Raw genomic sequence first — 19,318 nt, forward strand, 5'->3', positions numbered from 1 at the left:
CATTCCCACCTACCTCACACCACAGTACAGAAACACAGCTAAGAAACAGATCTGGGGCCTCTACTCCAACAAACAGGGAGTAGACCCCACCCCTGACGGGACAGTGACAACCACAGAGCAAAGGGAGGCCCCACTCAATATCCAGGGCAGGCTCTGGTCACCACAACACCAGTCAAACCTCCTATCAAGGGGATAATGGCACAAGCCTCTGGACAAACCTCACCCACTAGGGGGCAGACACCAGAAGCAAGAGGAACTACAATCCTGCAGCCTGCGGAAAGGAGACCACACGTACAGTAAGTTACACAAAATGAAAAGACAAAGAAATATGTTGCAGATGAAGGAGGAAGATAGAAACCTACAAGAACAATTAAATAAAGAGGAGACAGGCAATCTACCTAAAGAAAAATTCAGAGTAATGATAGTAAAGATGATCCAAGATCTTGGAAAAAGAATGGAGGCACAGATAGAGAAGATACAAGAAATGTTTAACAAAGACCTAGAAGAACTAAAGAACAAAAAACCAGAGATGAACAGTACAATAATTGAAATGAAAATAGACTAGAAGGAATCAATAGCAGAATAACTGAGGTAGAAGAACAAATAAGTGACCTGGAAGACAGAATGGGAGAAACCTCTGCTGCAGAACAGAATAAAGAAAAAGAATGAAAAGAAATAAGGACAGTCTCAGAGACCTCTGGGACAACATTAAATGCACCAGCATTCTAATTATAGGAGTCCCAGAGGAAGAAGAAAAAGAGAAAGGGCCTGAGAAAATATTTGAAGAGATTATAGTGGAAAACTTCCCTAACATGGGAAAGGAAATAGCCGCCCAAGTCCAGGAAACACAGAGTCCCATACAGGATAAACCCAAGGAGGAACACGCTGAGACACAAATTAATCAAGCTAACAAAAATTAAATACAAAGAAAAAATATTAAAAGAAACCAGGGAAAAGCAATAAATAACACACAAGGGAATCCCCATAAGGATATGAGCTGATTTTTCAGCAGAAACTCTGCAGGCCAGAAGGGAGTGGTAGGATATATTTAAAGTGATGAAAGAGAAAAAGCTACAACCAAGAATATACCACCCAGCAAGGTTCTCATTCAGATTCGACAGAGAAATCAAAAGCTTTACAGACAAGCAAAAGCTAAGAGAATTCAACACCACCAAACCAGCTTTACAACAAATGAACTTCTAAACTCCTAAAGGAACTTCTCTAGGTGGGGGGTGGACGGGGGAAGAGGCCACAACTAGAAACAAGAAAATCAAAAATGCAAAAGCTCACTGGTAAAGCCAAACATACAGTAAAGGCAGGAAATCACCCATACACAAATATGATATCAAATCCAGCAACCGTGAGAAAAGTATAAATGCAGAAAATGGGAATAGCATTTGAAATTAAGAGACCAGCAACTTAAAACAACCTTCTATATATAAACACTGCTTTATCAAAGCCTCATAGGACGTGCAAACCTGAAAATTACAATAGATAAACACACAAAAAAGAAAAAGCAACCCAACACAACACTAAAGATGGTCATCAAACCACAAAAGAAAAGAACAAAGGAATAAGGGAAGAAAAAAGACCCACAAAAACAAACCCATGACAATTAAGAAAATGGCAATAGGAACATACATATTGATAATTACCTAAAGTGTAAATAGATTAAATGCTCCAACCAAAATACACAGACTGGGTGAATGGATACAAAAACAAGACCCATATGCTGTCTACAAGAGACCCACCTCAGACCCAGGGATACTTACAGACTGAAAGTGAGGGGATGGAAAAAGATACTCCATGTGAATGGAAATCAAAACAAAGCTGCAACAGCAATACTTATATCAGACAAAATAGACTTTATATAAAGACTGTTACAAGACAAGGAAGGACATTACATAATGATCAAGGGATCAATCCAAGAAGAATTTACAACTGCATATTTAAGTACACAATTGTAAATATATATGCACCCAACATAGGAGCACCTCAATATATAAGGCAAATGCTAACAGCCATTAAAGGGGAAATTGATAGTAACACAACGATAGAGGGGGACTTTAACATCTCTCTTACACAATGGACAGATCACTGAGACAGAAAATTAATAAGTAAACAAGTATTAAATGACACATTAGACCAGATAGACTTAATTGATATTTATAGGACATCCCATCCAAAAGCAGCAGAATACACTTTCTTCTCAAATGCACATGGCACATTCTCCAGGATAGATCACATCTTGGGTGACAAATCAAGCCTCGGTAAATTTAAGAAAACTGAAATCACATCAAGCATCTTTTCCAACCACAAAGCTATGAGATTAGAAATAAATTACAGGCAAAAAACCCTGTAAAAAACACAAACACATGGAAGCTAAACAATATGTTACTAAATAACCAATGGATCACTAAAAAAATCAAAAAGGAAATTAAAAAATACCTAGAGACAAATGACAACAAAAAGATGAGAATCCAAAACCTAAGGGATGCAGCAAAAGCATTTCTAAGAGGGAAGTTTATAGCAATACACTCCTACCTCAAGAAACAAGAAAAATCTCAAACAACCAAACCTTACGCCTAAAGCAACTAGAGAAAGAAGAACAAACAAAACCTCAAGTTAACAGAAGGAAAGAAAACATAAACATCAGAACAGAAATAAATGAAACAGAGATGAAGAAAACAATAGCAAAGATCAACGAAACTAAAAGTTGGTTCCTTGAGAAGATAAAATTGATAAACCTTTAGCAAGACCCATCAAGGAAAAAAAGGGAGGGCTCAAATCAATAAAATTAGATATGAAAACGGAGAAGTTACAATGGACACCACAGAAATACAAAGGATCGTAAGAGACTACTACAAGCAACTATATGCCAATAAAATGGACAACCTAGAAGAAATGCACAAATTCTTAGAAATGTACAACCTTCCAAGAATGAACCAGGAAGAAATAGAAAATATGAACAGACCAATCACCAGTACTGAAATTGAAACTGTGATTAAAAATCTTCCAACAAACAAAAGCCCAGGACCAGATGGACTCATAGGCAAATTCTATCAAACGTTTAGAGCGGAGTTAACACCTGTCCTTCTGAAACTCTTCCAGAAAGTTGCAGAGAAAGGAAACACTCTCAAGCTCATTGTATGAGGGCACCATCACCCTGATACCAAAACCAGACAAAGGTATCACAAAAAAAGAAAATTACAGGCAAATATCACTGATGAAAATAAATGCAAAAATCCTCAACAAAATACTAGCAAACTGAATCCAACAACACATTAAAAGGATCATACACCATGATCAAGTGGGATTTATCCCAGGGATGCAAGGATTTTGCAATAACACAAATCAAACAATCTGATACATCACATCAACAAATTGAATATGGACTTCCCTGACAGTCCAGTGAAGACTAGTTAAGCAGGGTTAAGACTCCTTGCTCCCAATGCAGGGGGCTGGGTTCGATCCCTGGTCAGGGAACTAGATCCTGCATGCCGCAACTAAGGATCCTGCATGTCACAACAGATGCCGCATATGGCAACAAAGATCCTGCATGCTGCAACTAAGACCCCGCACAGCCAAATAAATAGATTAATATTAAAGAAAAAACAAACTGAAGAATAAAACCACATGACCATCTCCAGAAAGCGGGCAGAGGGAACACACCTCAACATCATAAAGGCCATACATGACAAACCCACAGCAAACATCATTCTCAACGGTAAAAAACTGAAAGCAGTTCCTCTAAGATCAGGAACAAGACAAGGATGTTCACTCTCACTACTATAATTCAACATAGTTTTGGAAGTCCTAGCCACACAATCAGAGAAGAAAAAGGAATAGAAAGAATCCAAATTGGAAAAGAAGTAAAACTGTCACTGTTTGCAGATGACATGATACTACACATAGAAAATGCTAAAGATGCTACCAGAAAACTACTAGAGCTCATCAATGCATCGGTAAAATTTCAGGATAGAAAATTAATACACAGGAATCTCTTGCATTCCTATACAATAACAATGAAAGATCAGAAACAGAAATCAAGGAAACAATCCCACTTACCATGGCATCGAAAAGAATAAAATACCTAGGAATAAACCTACCCAAGGAGACAAAAGACCTGTACTCCGAAAACTATGAGATGCTGATGAAAGAAATAAAAGATGAGACAAACAGATGGAGAGATATACCATGTTGTTGGATTGGAAGAATCAACATTGTGAAATGACTATACTACCCAAAGCAATCTACAGATTCCATACAATCCTTACCAAGTTACCAATGGCACTTTTCAAAGAACTAGAACAAAATATTTTACAATTTTTATGGAAACACAAAAGACCATAAATAGCCAAAGCAATCTTGAGAAAGAAAAATGGAGCTGGAGGATACAGGCTCCCTGACTTGAGACTATACTACCAAGCCACAATAATCAAAACAGTATGGTACCAGCACAAAAATAGAAATACAGATCAATGGACCACGATAGAAAGTCCAGAGGCAGACCCACACACCTGTGGTCACCCAATCTATGACAAAGAAGGCAAGAATATACAATGGAGTAAAGACAGTCTCTTCAGTAAGTGGTGCTGGTAAAACTGGACAGCTACATGTAAAAGAATGAAATTAGAACACTCCCTACCACCATACACAAAAATAAACTCAAAATGGATTAAAGACATAAATGTAAGGCAGACACTATAAAAACTCTTAGAGGAAAACATAGGCAGAACACTCTCTGACATAAATCATAGCAAGATCTTTTTCAATCCACCTCCAAGGGTAATGAAAATGAAAACAAAAATAAATAAATGGGACCTAGTTAAACTTAAAAGCTTTTGCACAGCAAAGGAAACCATAAACGAAACAAAAAGACAACCCTCAGAATGGGAGAAAATATTTGCCAATGAAGCAACTGCCAAGGGATTAATCTCCAAAATATACAAACAGCTCATGCAGATCAATATCAAAAAACCAAACAACCCAATCAAAAAATGGGTGGAAGATCTAAATAGACATTTCTCCAAAGAAGACATACAGATGGCCCAGAGGCACATGAAAACATGCTCAACATCACTAATTATTAGAGAAATGCAAATCAAAACTACAATAAGGTATCACCTCACACCAGTCAGAATGGCCATCATCAAAAAGTCTACAAACAATAAATGAGGAGAGGGTGTGGAGAAAAGGGAACCCTACTACATTGTTGGTGGTAATGTAAATTGGTACAGCCACTATGGAGAACAGTATGGAGGTTCCTTAAAAAACTAAAAACTGAGGTACTATATGATCCAGCAATCCCACTCCTGGGCACATATCTGGAGAAAACCATAATTCGAAAAGATACATGCACCCCAATGTTCATTGCAGCACTATTTGCAAGAGCCAGGACATGGAAGCAACCTAAATGTCCATCAACAGTGGAATGGATAAAGAAGATGTGGTGTGTATATATATATATGTTCACACACACACACACACACACACACACACACACAATCAATGGAATATTACTCAGCCATAAAAAAGAACAATATAGTGCCATTTGCAGCAACATGGATGGACCTAGAGATTGCCATAGTGGGTGAAGTAAGTAAAAAAGAGAAAGACAAATATCATATGATATTGCTTATATGTGGAATCTAAGAAAAGGGTACAAATGAACTATAGTGCCATTTGCAGCAACATGGATGGACCTAGAGATTGCCATAGTGGGTGAAGTAAGTCAAACAGAGAAAGACAAATATCATATGATATTGCTTATATGTGGAATCTAAGAAAAGGGTACAAATGAACTTATCTACAATACAGAAATAGAGTCACAGATCTAGAAAACAAACATGGTTACCAGAGGGTAAGTGGGGGAGGGATAAACTGGAAGGTTGGAATTGACATACACACAGTACTGTATAGCACAGGGAACTCTACTCAATTCTCTGTAATGGACTATATGGGAATAGAATCTAAAAAAGAATGGATATATATATATATGTATAACTGATTCACTTCGCTGTACAGCAGAAACTAACACAACATTGTAAATCAACTACACTCCAATAAAAATTTAAAAAAACCTGCACATTCTCAAGTCTCACCCCAAATCTACTGAATAAGAAAATCTGTGGGTGGGACTGAGGAATCTGTTTAAATAAACTCTCCAGGTGATTCTGATATATGCTCAAGTTTGAGAACCACTGCCCTGTAAAATAGCCCCTTGCATTATATATTAGAAAATTGAGGCTCAGAGAGGGATAGAACAGACTTGAGATTCAAAACAGACTTTTTTCCACCATTTATTTATTCCCAGAGATTAGAAAGGTGTCTGGCATATAAGATGGGCACACAATAAAGATCTGTTGGATGAAAAAATGAATGAATTCTCCAAAGAGTTGTGCTATCACCCAAGTATGGCACTAGTCCAAGCAATATAATTCTAACTTATTGGAAATGTACATATTGCTAATAAGGACATTTCTTCTGAAAAGAGGTGTGTTCACTGTGACATCAAGAATTATAATTTAAAAACTATCACTTTTGAGTCTTGCATAAAAGAGAAAGTTACCAAAGATGATCACTACCCAAATTATTCAGTTTTTCCATACCTTGTTATTTTGCTTTAGTTTACTTAACTCCAGTTTATACTTTTCTGCTTCTTCTAGAGCTCTATTCAAGCGAACTTCCATGGCACTTTGACTAGCGACAGCTTGTTTTTGTAGTCTTCTTTTATTCTCTAATTCCTGTATAGTAAGAGAGATATGTAGAACATTTATAAACATATCATAAGTTCCTTCTATTATTCTGAAACATTTTCCATTTCCATATTCCTTGCTTTCTCCTAAACTGTATACACACACACACGGCCAGAGACTGAACACTGAGTGACAGAGGTCTCAGGGAATTCTCACTCTGAATTGGCTTTAGGAAAATATATCCTTAAAGATGTAGTCACAAATTAGGCTTCCAAATTGCTTTTTGTTTGGAATTTTCTGCCTTTTATTGATCCCAAGAGTCAGTATACATGTCTTCTACATTTACTTTATAAACATTATTTTATAATTTTATTTATAATTTTATAATCATGGTTCTTCTCTTGGAAACCTCCCAAAACCAATGTAAGACATAAATTCTCTCATAAATACTGTGTTTGTATAAACCTGATGAAATATATCACTGAAAAAAATATTTGTTAAATACAGAGCATTCTATTGTACATTAGCAATATAGGAAAATCCCAATTCTGAGCAAAAACAACAGATTCTATGGGTATTTTCCATACCTTGGTGTGGGTTTAGACCTGCATTTCTGCAAATATTCTAAGAGTTGCTGTTGCAGAGTCTACAGGCCACACAGGAAGAAACATGAACATACAGGATAAGCTCCAAACTCCATCACAATCTGGTACCATAATCTCATCTCCTCCCACAAATGTTACGTTCAGCTATAAGAGCAGTACTTGGCTTGGATCTCTCCCAAACAGCCGTGATATTTCTTGCCTCCGACCCTTTGCTCATACTCTTCCTTCTGCCCTGACCTCTCCCTACCCCTCATTTTTACCTGGCTAACAACTATTCATCCTTCAAGACTCAGGGCTATACACTGGGGTTTTACCTTCTCCCAGAAGCCTTCCCTCACTGTCTTCCTCACTATCCTCCCAGGCTGAATTAAGTACCCTTTCTTCAGAGCTACTATAGCATCTTGATATACATATATCATAGAACCTGCTTGTGTGGAACCGAAACTATCCATTTACTTCATTTCCCCCACTATATTGTAAGCTCCTTAAGGATAGAACTACTTTAATTTCTATATTCCCAGCACTTCAGCAGCATATAAAAGGCACTAATGACATGTTTACTGAACCGGATTTATTTTGTAATATTTAACTCACTCTTCTTTGCATGTCCTACAATGCCTGGTACAGAGCATTATATAAAGCAGACACTCTCAGTAAACATCATGGAATTGATGCAGTTAACAACGTAGTTGTCTGTTTTCTTCTTTTACAATTTTTTCTCCTGGCTGTATCACTATGTTTTATTTGAACACTGATCTCCTAGCTCTGAGTAATTAAGGGGAAAACAAAACAAAACAAAACACATGCTGCTCTTTATGCAGGTTTCTACACAAATCAAACTGTGCCTGGATACCATCTGCTCTCACCAGCCTTCTTCACAGCTTTGTGGGTGGTAGCTACACTAAGAGCAGCCTGATTTCTCTCACTGTTCACATGGAAAAGACAGAGACTCTCATTAGCTACCAAGGCACAATTCTTGCTGCCTCATTTCAGCCTCTTCTCATAAGAATATGGAAATGAATCTTTGCCCTTCTCTTTCCTGCCAGTGACTCTGTAACCTACTTCACAGAAAAAAGAAAACCTTTCTTTACCACATGATGTCCCCCTACTGCTTAATCAATACTGCCCCACTTCTTGGGAAAAGTGAAAAAGAAAAAGGATAGTCAGAAGAATAGTAAAGTAGGAAATAAAATTTTCCTATGCGAGAAAATCATTAAGAAAGGGATAATCTTAACAAAAACTTGAAAACACTTCTGTTTTCAATCATACTTAAGTACTTTTTACAAAGTGCAGACAAGATACCAGTATTGAGTATTTTTAGGATGAAAACTCTCTCCTAAAACAAATCTATTATTACCTCCCAAATTAAGAAGTTTACAGGTTGCTAGAGAAAATTTTTATGAAAAATCTCAAATCCTGAATTTCACATTAGTTTTAAAAGAAAAAGCTGGGTAGCTTAAAGAAAATCAAGTCTAAGTTTAAAACTCAAATACTAAGAGGTCTAAGAAGAAATAATTTGTGATTCTCCCATAATTTTTAAAGCATTCATAAGGTACTGGGATAGTGCGAGAAAGAGGTATGCATCAGTAACAGTACAAAACAAATGTAGCAAATGCTTAAAGAGTAACAAAAACAACCATAGTATTTCTGATGAGGAGAAATCAGATGAGGACAAATAAATGATCAGATAAGGCTCTAGAAACAAGTGGCTGAAGTTCAAAAAGCAATAAACTTGGAATCAAAAAACCTGCCAGCTGTGGTAGATTCAGTTTCTACATCTGAAATTGGGAGTAGTAATATCTATGCCTAATAGGTTTTACTAAATGAACACATTTATCAAGCACTTACTGCGTTGCCAGGTACTATTCTACATGATGGGCACATGACAATTAACCAAAGTTCTCCTCTAGTAAAGCTTGCACTCTAGAGGAAGAGACAGATGATAAACACATACATACATACACACTCATATGTAACATCTGACAGTGAGAAGGGCTATGAAGAAAAAGAAAGGGTAAGAGAACTGAGTAGGGAATTCCCTGGCGGGCCAGTGGTTAGGACTCTGTGCTTCCACTGCTGGGCTTGGTTCGATCCCTAGTCAGGGAACTGAGATCCCACAAGCCGTGCAGTGAAGCACCACCACCCCCTCCAAAGAAAAGGAAGAAGGAAAGAAAAGAGGACAGAGCAATGGGGGAGGGACATAATTATTTAAAGTACAGTGGTTAGGGAAAGGCTTCCAAATGAGGGAATGATTCATGTATAGATCTGGAGGAACAAAGAAGACAAAGACCCTGAGGCTGGAATGCATTTAATATATTCAAAGATCACCTACATGGTCAGTGTGGCTTCAGCTCAGTGACACAGGCAGTGTTAGGTCTCGAGATTGCAGAAACACCCAGGGTGACCTTAGGTGGACCTTGTAAACCCTGCCTCATAGTTTGGATTTTATTCTGAATGACATGGGAAGTCTTTGGAGGGTTTTTAGTTGGTGTGTGTGTGTGTGTATGTGTGTGTGTGTGTGTGTGTGTGTGTGTGTGTGTTATCCTAAGTTTTTTTTTTTGTTTTTTTTTTTTTGCAGTACACGGGCCTCTCACTGTTGTGGCCTCTCCCGTTGCAGAGCACAGGCTCCGGACGTGCAGGCCCAGCAGCCATGGCTCACGGGCCCAGCCGCTCCGCGGCATGTGGGATCTTCCCGGACCGGGGCACGAACCCGTGTCCCCTGCATCGGTAGGTGGACTCTCAACCACTGCGCCACCAGAGAAGCCCTATCCTAAGTTTTTTTAAGGATTGCAGCTGAGCCAATGTGGGTTTCAACTATGTGGGTCCACTAACACGCAGAAATTTTTCAATAGTAAATACTACAGTAATACACAATCCACAGTTGGTTGAATCTGCGGATGTGGAACCACAGGTACATAGGAACTGGGGATACAGAGGGCCGACTATAAATTATATGGGAATTTTAGATTGTTCAGAGGAGCGGCACCCCTAGACCCCAGGCTGTTAAGGGTCAACTGTACTCTAGCTACTGTGGTATTGCTACTGAGTGTAGGAAATCTAGGAGGTCATTAGAATAGTATAAGTGAAACACAGTAGCTTGGGCTTGGGTGGGAGTAATGAGTTTTTGAGAAGTAGTTAATTCCATGTACTTTGAAGGCAGAATTGGCAGGACTCATTGATGGATTGGATGATGTTGTGAGGAAAGAGAAGGATCAAGATGACTCTTGGATTTTGGCCTAAACAACTCAATGTTTTTACTGAGAGGGAGAAAAGGAGAAGGTCTGCAGAGAGCAGGGAAGCAAGAGCTCCCTCTTTAGGACACAGGATGTTTAACATACCAAGTACTGATATCAAGTGGGAAGCAAGATGTTCATAAGAGTCTGGAGCTCAAAGAAAGATCTGAGCAAGAAGTAGAAATGTGAGAGTGATTAACATATAGATGGTACATAAAGCCATGGAAATGAATGAGTGCATCTCAGAAATGGAATGTAGACAGCAGAGAGCCAAGGACTGAGCCTTGGACACTCCAACATAGAAAGGTCAGGAAAACATAGAAGGAAATTACGAGTGTGATGCTCCAGAAGCCAAATCAAGTGTTTCAAGGAGGGAGAAATCAACTATGTCAAATGTTGCTGAGATATAAGTTACTATGAGGAATAAAAACTGACTAGAACTGGCAATGTGGCTTACTAGTGACCTTGTTAAGAATGGTTTCAGAGGCAGAGTAGAGATAGAAGCCTAACTGTTGTAGTTTCAAGAGAATGGCAAATGAGGAATAGAAAAATTGAGTAGAGACAACTATTTTAAGAAACTTTGCTATACAGGAAAGTAATGAGACAGGGCAAGAGGTACATATGAGATCTATGGAGGTTTTAAAATATATATATTGGAGATCCTATGGCATGCCTGTATGCTAATGCAAATAATTTCATAGATGGAGTAAATGTGATTTTTGCAAGAGAATGGAAAACAGGATAATTGTAGGAGCACAAGTCCTTGAGTAAGACAGACTATGGGATCCAGTGCACAGTGAGGCGATCAGCTTTAGACAGAAGAGATAGTAATTCATGGTAATGACGGGGAAAGAAGAGTAGATGGGTACAAAGGCCAAGAGACTGATGTAAAATTTACTGTTTTCTTAGTAAAATAGGTGGAAGTTGTGAACTGAGAATGGTAGTGTTGGAATAGGGATTGGAAACATGAGGAGAAAAAATAACCTGTTTAATAATCAACTCTGGAAGTGGGAGAGGGGACTACCTTCTCAGAAAGTAGGAGAGGAAAATAGCATTACACTTGATATTTGTAAATAAGTTAAAGTAGGACCAATCCACTTGGTTGTGTATTTTTGTCCAGCCATATAGACAAGCAGTATGGGGGAAATTAGGTTGGGTTTTGCCACGCACTACACTGGCAGGGAAATTAAGAATATATTCAATGGATAATTAAGTTGTGTACCATGGAACCTAAGCTGGAAAAGAAGGGAATAAAGAATATGGGGGAAGGGGTACAGCTATGTAATAAAATATATAAAAATGAGAATATACAACTCTTATATGTATATGATAGATATACAATATTAAACAAAGATAAGGTACATTCATATCATGATAAATATAGGCAAAAATGAAAAAAGCTTTCTTTACAATATAAGGAAATGAAGAAGGTGAGAAAATGCTTTTGAAGAGTTTTTACTATGAAAGCAGAAAAGAACAAAGCAGCTTTAGGAAATGACACAGAGATCAATTTTACCTGGAGCAAGATAACAAGAGGGCAGACATTTTTTTAAAAAAGGTGAGTTACTGATGTTAATAAGAGTGTTAATATGACAAATCCATGGTCAGAGAAACTTGTGGAGTGCACCAATAACTTTAACTTAACCAAAAAACAAAACAAAAATGAGAGTAAGTCTTCTGGCCATGAAGAAATAATAAACACGTAACACAAAAATGCACTGTAAACAACTAGAAAAAATGATTAAGATATGTTTAATAACTGTTTATAGAAATACTGGAAAACAGTAGGGTTGTGATTCCTGAGAAAAGGGAAAATCACAAGTCCTACAATCACCCCAGCATTCTTCTGGGAGGCAATATCCACATTGAGGCTACAGGGAAGAGAAAATACAAACAGAGTCCAGAGGTCCACTGAGTTGAGGAAACAGAACACAGCTGGAGGAGACAGAGGCAGCTAGGAATTTGTGTGAAGGTTCTAGTAAGGAGGAACTACACTAGGAGAGAGCTTCATGAATCTACACAGGAAATCCCTTGAGTCTATTAGGCTACACCTAAATACATGAAAATTCAAGAAGGCCAGATAAAGCACAATTAGGGAGCTGTAAATAGAACAATTCCCATAGCTCACACAGGGCAGGAAGACATCTGAGGTCTAATCACCCAGAATGACAATCCTCAGTGATCATCAGGGACATTCAGTGGAGATCCTGAAAGGTCTCTTTAGGGGAAGACTTAAGGGTAGAGCTGAACTATTCCTGAAGGCTGCTCTAGACACACTCTAGCAAAACTTAAAAACAGGTCTCAAAGTGATTAAACTGGCAAATAACTACCTGTCAAAATCCAACACTGTCTTCAAAAAGCAGACTAAAGAGAAACTCTCAATATAATATTCAGTGTCTAGCATCTGGTAAAAAATCACTAACCAAGCCAAGAAGCAGGAAAATGTAACCGATATCCAGGAGAAAAAGAATCAGTCAATAGAAACAAACACATAAATGAGAAATATAATGGGTACAGTGAACAAGGCTGTCAAAACAGCTATTTTAATTCTACATAAGTGATTAAAGCAAAACATAAATATAATGAGAAAATAAGCTGAAGCTATAAAGGAGAATCAAATGGAACTTCTATAGATGTATAATATATCAAAATGAACATCTCTCTGCTTAAGAATTGGGGCATACTAGACACTACAAAGAAAAGATCAGTAACCTACTGAAGACATAGCAATAGAATCTATCCAAATAAAGAACGTAAGAAAAAAGGCTGAAAACAGCTCATCAGTAACCTAATATCACTGATATTATCAATGTGAAAATATCAAGTAGTCTAACAGAAGTATAATTGGACTCTCAGGTGGGGGAGGGAGATAGGGAGTACAGGAAAAATATTTGAAGAAATAATGACCAAAATTTTCCAAATTTGATGAAAACAATAAACCCACAGATTCAAAAAGCTCAGCAAACTTCAAGCAGAATAAATACACTCCCCACACAAAACTGAGAAAGCACATAATTATGAAATTGCTGAAAACCACTAACAAAGAGAATGTCTTAAAAGCAGAGAAAAAAGACACATTACATACAAAAGTAGAAGAGAAGAATTATGTGGACTTTTAGTCAGAAACTATACAACACAGAAGACAAAAGGAGGACATCTTTAAACTAACAAAAGAAAACAAAAAACAAAACCAGTCAACTGACAATTCTATACCTAGTGAAAAATACCCTTCAAAAATTAAAGGACTCGGGCTTCCCTGGTGGCGCAGTGGTTGAGAGTCCGCCTGCCAATGCAGGGGACACGGGTTCGTGCCCCAGTCCGGGAAGATCCCACATGCCATGGAGCGGCTGGGCCCGTGAGCCATGGCTGCTGAGCCTGCGCGTCCAGAGCCTGTGCTCCGCAGCGTGAGAGGCCACAACAGTGAGAGACTCGCGTACCACCAAAAAAAAAAAAAACAACAACAACAAAAAAAATTAAAGGACTCAAAAACACATGAGTGCATAAAAAACTGGTGAAATCTGAGTAATGTCTGTGGATTGTACCAATGTCAGTTTCCTGGTTTTAATACTAGACTATAGTTATGTTAGATGTTACCTTTGAGGGAAACTGAAGGATACAGAGGACCTCTCTAGAAGTACTATTTTTGCAACTTCATGTGAATTGATAATCATTTCAAAATAAAAAGGTTTTTTTAAGTAAGGAAAATACTCTTTTTCAGAGAAACAAAAACAGAGAATTAGTGACTAGCAAACCGGTACCACAAAAATTGAAAGGGTAGGTATATCAAGCAGAAGTATGGAAAACAGATCTATAGAATGAAGAATACAAGAAATGGCAAATATCTTCATCTCTTTAAAATGTAACTGTTTAAAGAAAAAAATATTGTGTGATGTATGACCTTTAAAAATAAAGGTATGACCACAAACAAAGCAGGTGGAATATGTTATTTTATACATGAAATAGTATAACATGATTTGAAGGTAGACTGTGATATGTTAAATATGTATATTGTAAACCTTAAATCTAAGACTAGATACAGCTAATAGTGGAGGAAAAAAATGGAATACTAAAAAATATTCAATTCAAAGGAGGAAAAATTAACAAAGTTAAAAGGAAAAATAGAAAACAAATAGGAAGATAGTAGGTTTAAATCCAAACATCAAAAACTGCATTAATGTAAATGGACTGAACATTCCAGTAAGAGACAAAGACTGTCAGAGTGGATAGAGAAGCAAAAACCAATTATATGGGTTCTATAACAAACCCATTTTCAGTACAGAGACAGATTAAAAGTAAAAAGATGACAAAAGAGAGTCAAGATGGTGGAGGAGTAGGAAGACGTGGAGTTCATCTCTTCCCACAAAGGCATCAAGAATACATTTACAAATGGAATGCTTCTCACAGAGCACCAGCTGAACACTAGCAGAAGAGCTCAGACACCTAAAAGGACAAGAAAGATCCCCACATAACCAGGTAGGATGAAAGAAAGAAGAGAAAAGGAAGAGGAGAGGAAGTGGGACAGGACCTGCGCCCCTGAAAGGGGAGGTGCTGAAGGAAAGGAGAGGTTATCACATCCAGGGAAGCCCCCTCACTGGAGAGGAGATCAAATGGGACAGAAGGGGAGCCTTGGGGGCTATCAGAGGAGAGCGCAGCAACTAATCTGTGGCAGGCAGGACAGAGTGAGACCTACACAGAGGGTCCATGCCACAGCCCTGCATGCCCTGCCTGAGACATGTGTCCACTGGTGTGGATGGGGGTTGGGTGCTGGAATGTGGGGTTTGAAAAGCAAACTTGGGGAGAGGACTGTTGTTGGCTGCGAGGAGGCAGCCTGAGAGGACAGGAGTGAGGAAATCCACAACTGGGAATGCTTGTGGAAGAAGTGCAGACCTCCACAGAAGTGAAGAGCCACTGTTGAGTGGCACACAAGGGGCGGGGCCATTTGCAGCCTCTCTCCCCATGTGCCAGCCACTGCCTCCCCATGCACTAGGAAAGGCCCCCGCTGGGGCTGGCTCTCTTGACCCTGCAGCTGCTGGATCCCCTGTGTGCCCTGTCCCCACCAGGGCTCCAGTGACCCCAGCTGCCACCACCTCCATGCCCCTCCGCACCAGGGCGGACTTGTGTACTCTGGGGCAGCCTTGGAAACAGACCCCTGTGGGTGGCCCACATGCAGAGGTGGAGCTGAAACCACAGCTGAGCCCCAGGGGCCATGCAACTAATGAAGAAAAGCTGAAATCTCTCCTCGCAGCTGGGCAAACCATAAATTGACACCACTGCGACTGATGTAAACTCAGTGGCTACGGAACATCTAAATGGACGACGAGCACTCCCGCAGCCAAGACAGGTCTACCTTTAGCTGCTGTAGACTATGCAGGCACATACACATGGGGCTTGGGCCAGGCCAGAGTCTGAGTTGCCCCCATAGCACCCACAGAGGGTCCAGATCCATGATTACTGCAATCCTGGGATCTGACTTCAGTGGATCTACACTGGTGGCCTCATGAAAACAACGTCTGAGAGACACCAGGTCAACTGCCGGCATACCCACAGTTAAGTTGGAGCTGAGAGCAGTGCCAACAACAGTGTAATATGACAGCTTGAACAACAGGTGAAAGGTGACATAAGAGAGCACATCACAGGTGAACAGCTCCAGAGGAGGAATACTCAGTGGCTTCCCTCCCAATGTGAGTGCTCCAATCCCTCCAACCTCACACCACAGACCAGAAACACAGCTAAGAAACAGATCTGGGGTCTCTAATCCAACAACTTTGGAGCAGACCCCACTTCTGACATGGCAGTGACAACCACAGAGCAAAGGGCAGGCTCTGCTCAATATCCAGTGCAGGCTCTTGTCACCACAACATCAGTCACACCTCCTATAAAGGGGACAATGGTCAACATACAGCGAGGAAAGAGGTGGCTGACATCCATACTAAAAACAGCCCTCACACCAAAAAATATTAAACCACGCAGGCTACACAGGGATGTTCCCACATAAAATGGCCCTACAAGATAGTCTGAGGGTCTGGCATTTGGCAGAAGAACCGCCCAGAGCATTTAGGCTTCAATGTCAGCAGTGCTTGAGTGCAGGAGCTCCACAGGGCTGGAGGAAAAAGAGATTCCACTCTTGGAGGGTGCACACAAGGTCTCACGTGCACTGGGACCCAGCATAAAGCAGTATCTCCAAAGGAACATGGCTACACCTAGCTAGGGGTCTTTGAGGGTCTCCTGGAGGGGCAAAGGTCAACTACAGCTCACTGTGAGGGCAAGGACACTGGCAGCAGAAGCTGCAGGGATACTGATCAGAGTGAGTTCTCCTGAAGGTCCACGTTTTGGCACCATGAACCAGCCCTACCTCACAACCTGCAGGCTCCAGTGCTGGGAAGCCTCAGGCCAAACAACCATCAAGATAGGAACACAGCCCCACCCATCAGAAGAAAGACTGCCTAAAGTCATACGGAGCTCACAGCCACCTCAAAACACACCCCTTGACACGGCCCTGCACACCAGAGAGAAAAGACCCACCCAGCTCCACCCATCAAACAGCAGGCACCAGTCCCTCCCACCAGGAAGCTTGCACGAGCCCCTGGGCCAACCTCACCCACCAGGGGACAGACACCAAAAGCAAGCAGAACTATGATCCTGCAGCCTGTGGAAAGGAGACCCCATACATAAAAAGTTAGAAAATGAAATGACAGAGAAATATGTTGCAAATGAAGGAACAAGATAAAAACCCACCAGAACTACTAAATAAAGAGGAGACAGGCAATCTACCTGAAAAAGAATTCAGAATAATGATAGTAAGGATGATCCAAAATCTCAGAAAAAGAATGGAGGCACAGATCAAAAATATACAAGAAATGTTTAACAAAGAGCTAAAAGAGGTAAACAACAAACAGAGATGAACAATACAATAACTGAAATAAAAAATACACTAGAAGGAATCAATAGGAGAATAATTGAGGAAGAAGAATGAATAAGAGACCTGGAAGATAGAATGGCGGAAATCACTGCCACAGAACAAAAAGAAAAGAATGAAAAGAAATGAGGACAGTATCAGAGACCTCTGGGACAATATTAAATGCACCAATATTTGCATTATAGGATCCCAGAAGGAGAAGAGAAAGAAAAAGGGTCTGAGAAAATATCTGAAGATATTATAGCTGAAACTTCCCTAACATGAGAATGTAAACAATCATTCAACTCCAGGAAGTGCAGATAATCACATACAAGATGAACCCAAGGAGGAACATGCTGAGACACATATTAATCAAACTGACAAAATTAAAGACAAAGAAAAAATATCGAAAGTAACAAGAGAAAAGCAACATTTAACATACAAGAGAATCCCCGTAAGATAACAAATGATTTTTCAGCAGAAACTGTGCAGGTCTGAAGGGAGTGGCATGATATACTTAAAGCAATGAAAGTGAAAAACCTACAACCAAGAATACACTACCCAGCAAGGTTCTCATTCAGATTCGACAGAGAAATCAAAAGCTTTACAGACAAGCAAAAGCTATGAGAATTCAGCACCACCAAACCAGCTTTACAATAAATGCTAAAGGAACTTCTCTAGGGCGGAAAGAGACCAGCAACTTAAAACAACGTTATACATATATAGACTGCTATATCAAAACCTCATGGGAACAGCAAACCCAAAACTACAATAGATACACACACAAAAAAGGAACAGAAATGTAAACACAACACTAAAGATGGTCATCAAACAACAAGAGAAAAGAACAAAAGAGGAAGGGAAGAAAAAAAGACCTACGAAAACAAACCCACAGGGCTTCCCTGGTGGCACAGTGGCTGAGAGTCTGCCTGCCGATGCAGGGGACACGGGTGCGTGCCCCGGTCCGGGAAGATCCTACATGCCGCAGAGTGCCTAGGCCTGTGAGCCATGGCCAATGAGCCTGCATGTCTGGAGCCTGTGCTCTGCAATGGGAGAGGCCACAACAGTGAGAGGCCCACGTACCGCAAAAAAAACACACAAAAAATCAAAAAAACCCACAACAATTAAGAAACTGGCAATAGGAACATACATATCGATAATTACCTTAAATGTAAATGGATTAAATGCTCCAACCAAAAGACACAGACTGGCTGAATACATACAAAAACAAGACCCATAAACATGCTATCTATAAGAGACCCAATTCAACTCTAGGGAAACATACAGACTGAAAGTAAGGGGATGGAAAAAAGATATTCCAAGCAAATGGAAATCAAAAGAAAGCTGAAGTACTAATACTCATATGAGACAAAATAGACTTTAAATTAAAGACTGTTACAAGAGACAAGGAAGGACACTACATAATGACCAAAGGATCAATACCGGAAGAAGATATAACAATTGTAAATATCTATGCATTCAACATAGAAGCACATCAATATACAAGGCAAATGCTAACAGCCTTAAAAGGGGAAATCAACAGTAACACAATCACAGTGGGGGACTTTAACACACCAGTTATACAAGTGGACAGATCATCTAGACAGAAAATTAATAAGGAAAACACAAGCCTTAAGTGACACATTAGACCAGATAGATTTAATTGATATTTATAGGTCATTCCATCTGAAAGCAGCAGAATACACTTCTTCTCAAGTACACATGGAACATTATCCAGGATAGAGTACATCATGGGCCACAAATCAAGCCTTGGTAAATTTAAGAAAACCGAAATCATATCAAGCATCTTTTCCAACCACAATGCTTTGAGATTAGAAATCAATTAGAGGAAAAAAACTGTAAAAAACACAAACACATGGATGTTAA

The 19,318-nt window shown here is 39.5% G+C and overlaps 1 protein-coding gene across 1 annotated transcript in view; it reads right to left on the minus strand.

Moving 5' to 3' along the window:
- The window catches only part of TEX9 (testis expressed 9), an 85,543-nt gene that overhangs the window by 19,870 nt on the left and 46,355 nt on the right, over positions 1–19,318 (minus strand). The window contains exon 10 of the mRNA XM_007447234.1: positions 6,612–6,746. Coding sequence (XP_007447296.1) covers positions 6,612–6,746 — 135 coding nt within the window. The remainder of the gene's footprint in view (positions 1–6,611; positions 6,747–19,318) is intronic.

This window comes from Lipotes vexillifer, unplaced genomic scaffold (assembly GCF_000442215.2).
Source record: "Lipotes vexillifer unplaced genomic scaffold, Lipotes_vexillifer_v1.1 scaffold1649, whole genome shotgun sequence".
In the NCBI taxonomy this organism is placed as follows: Eukaryota; Metazoa; Chordata; class Mammalia; order Artiodactyla; family Lipotidae; genus Lipotes; species Lipotes vexillifer.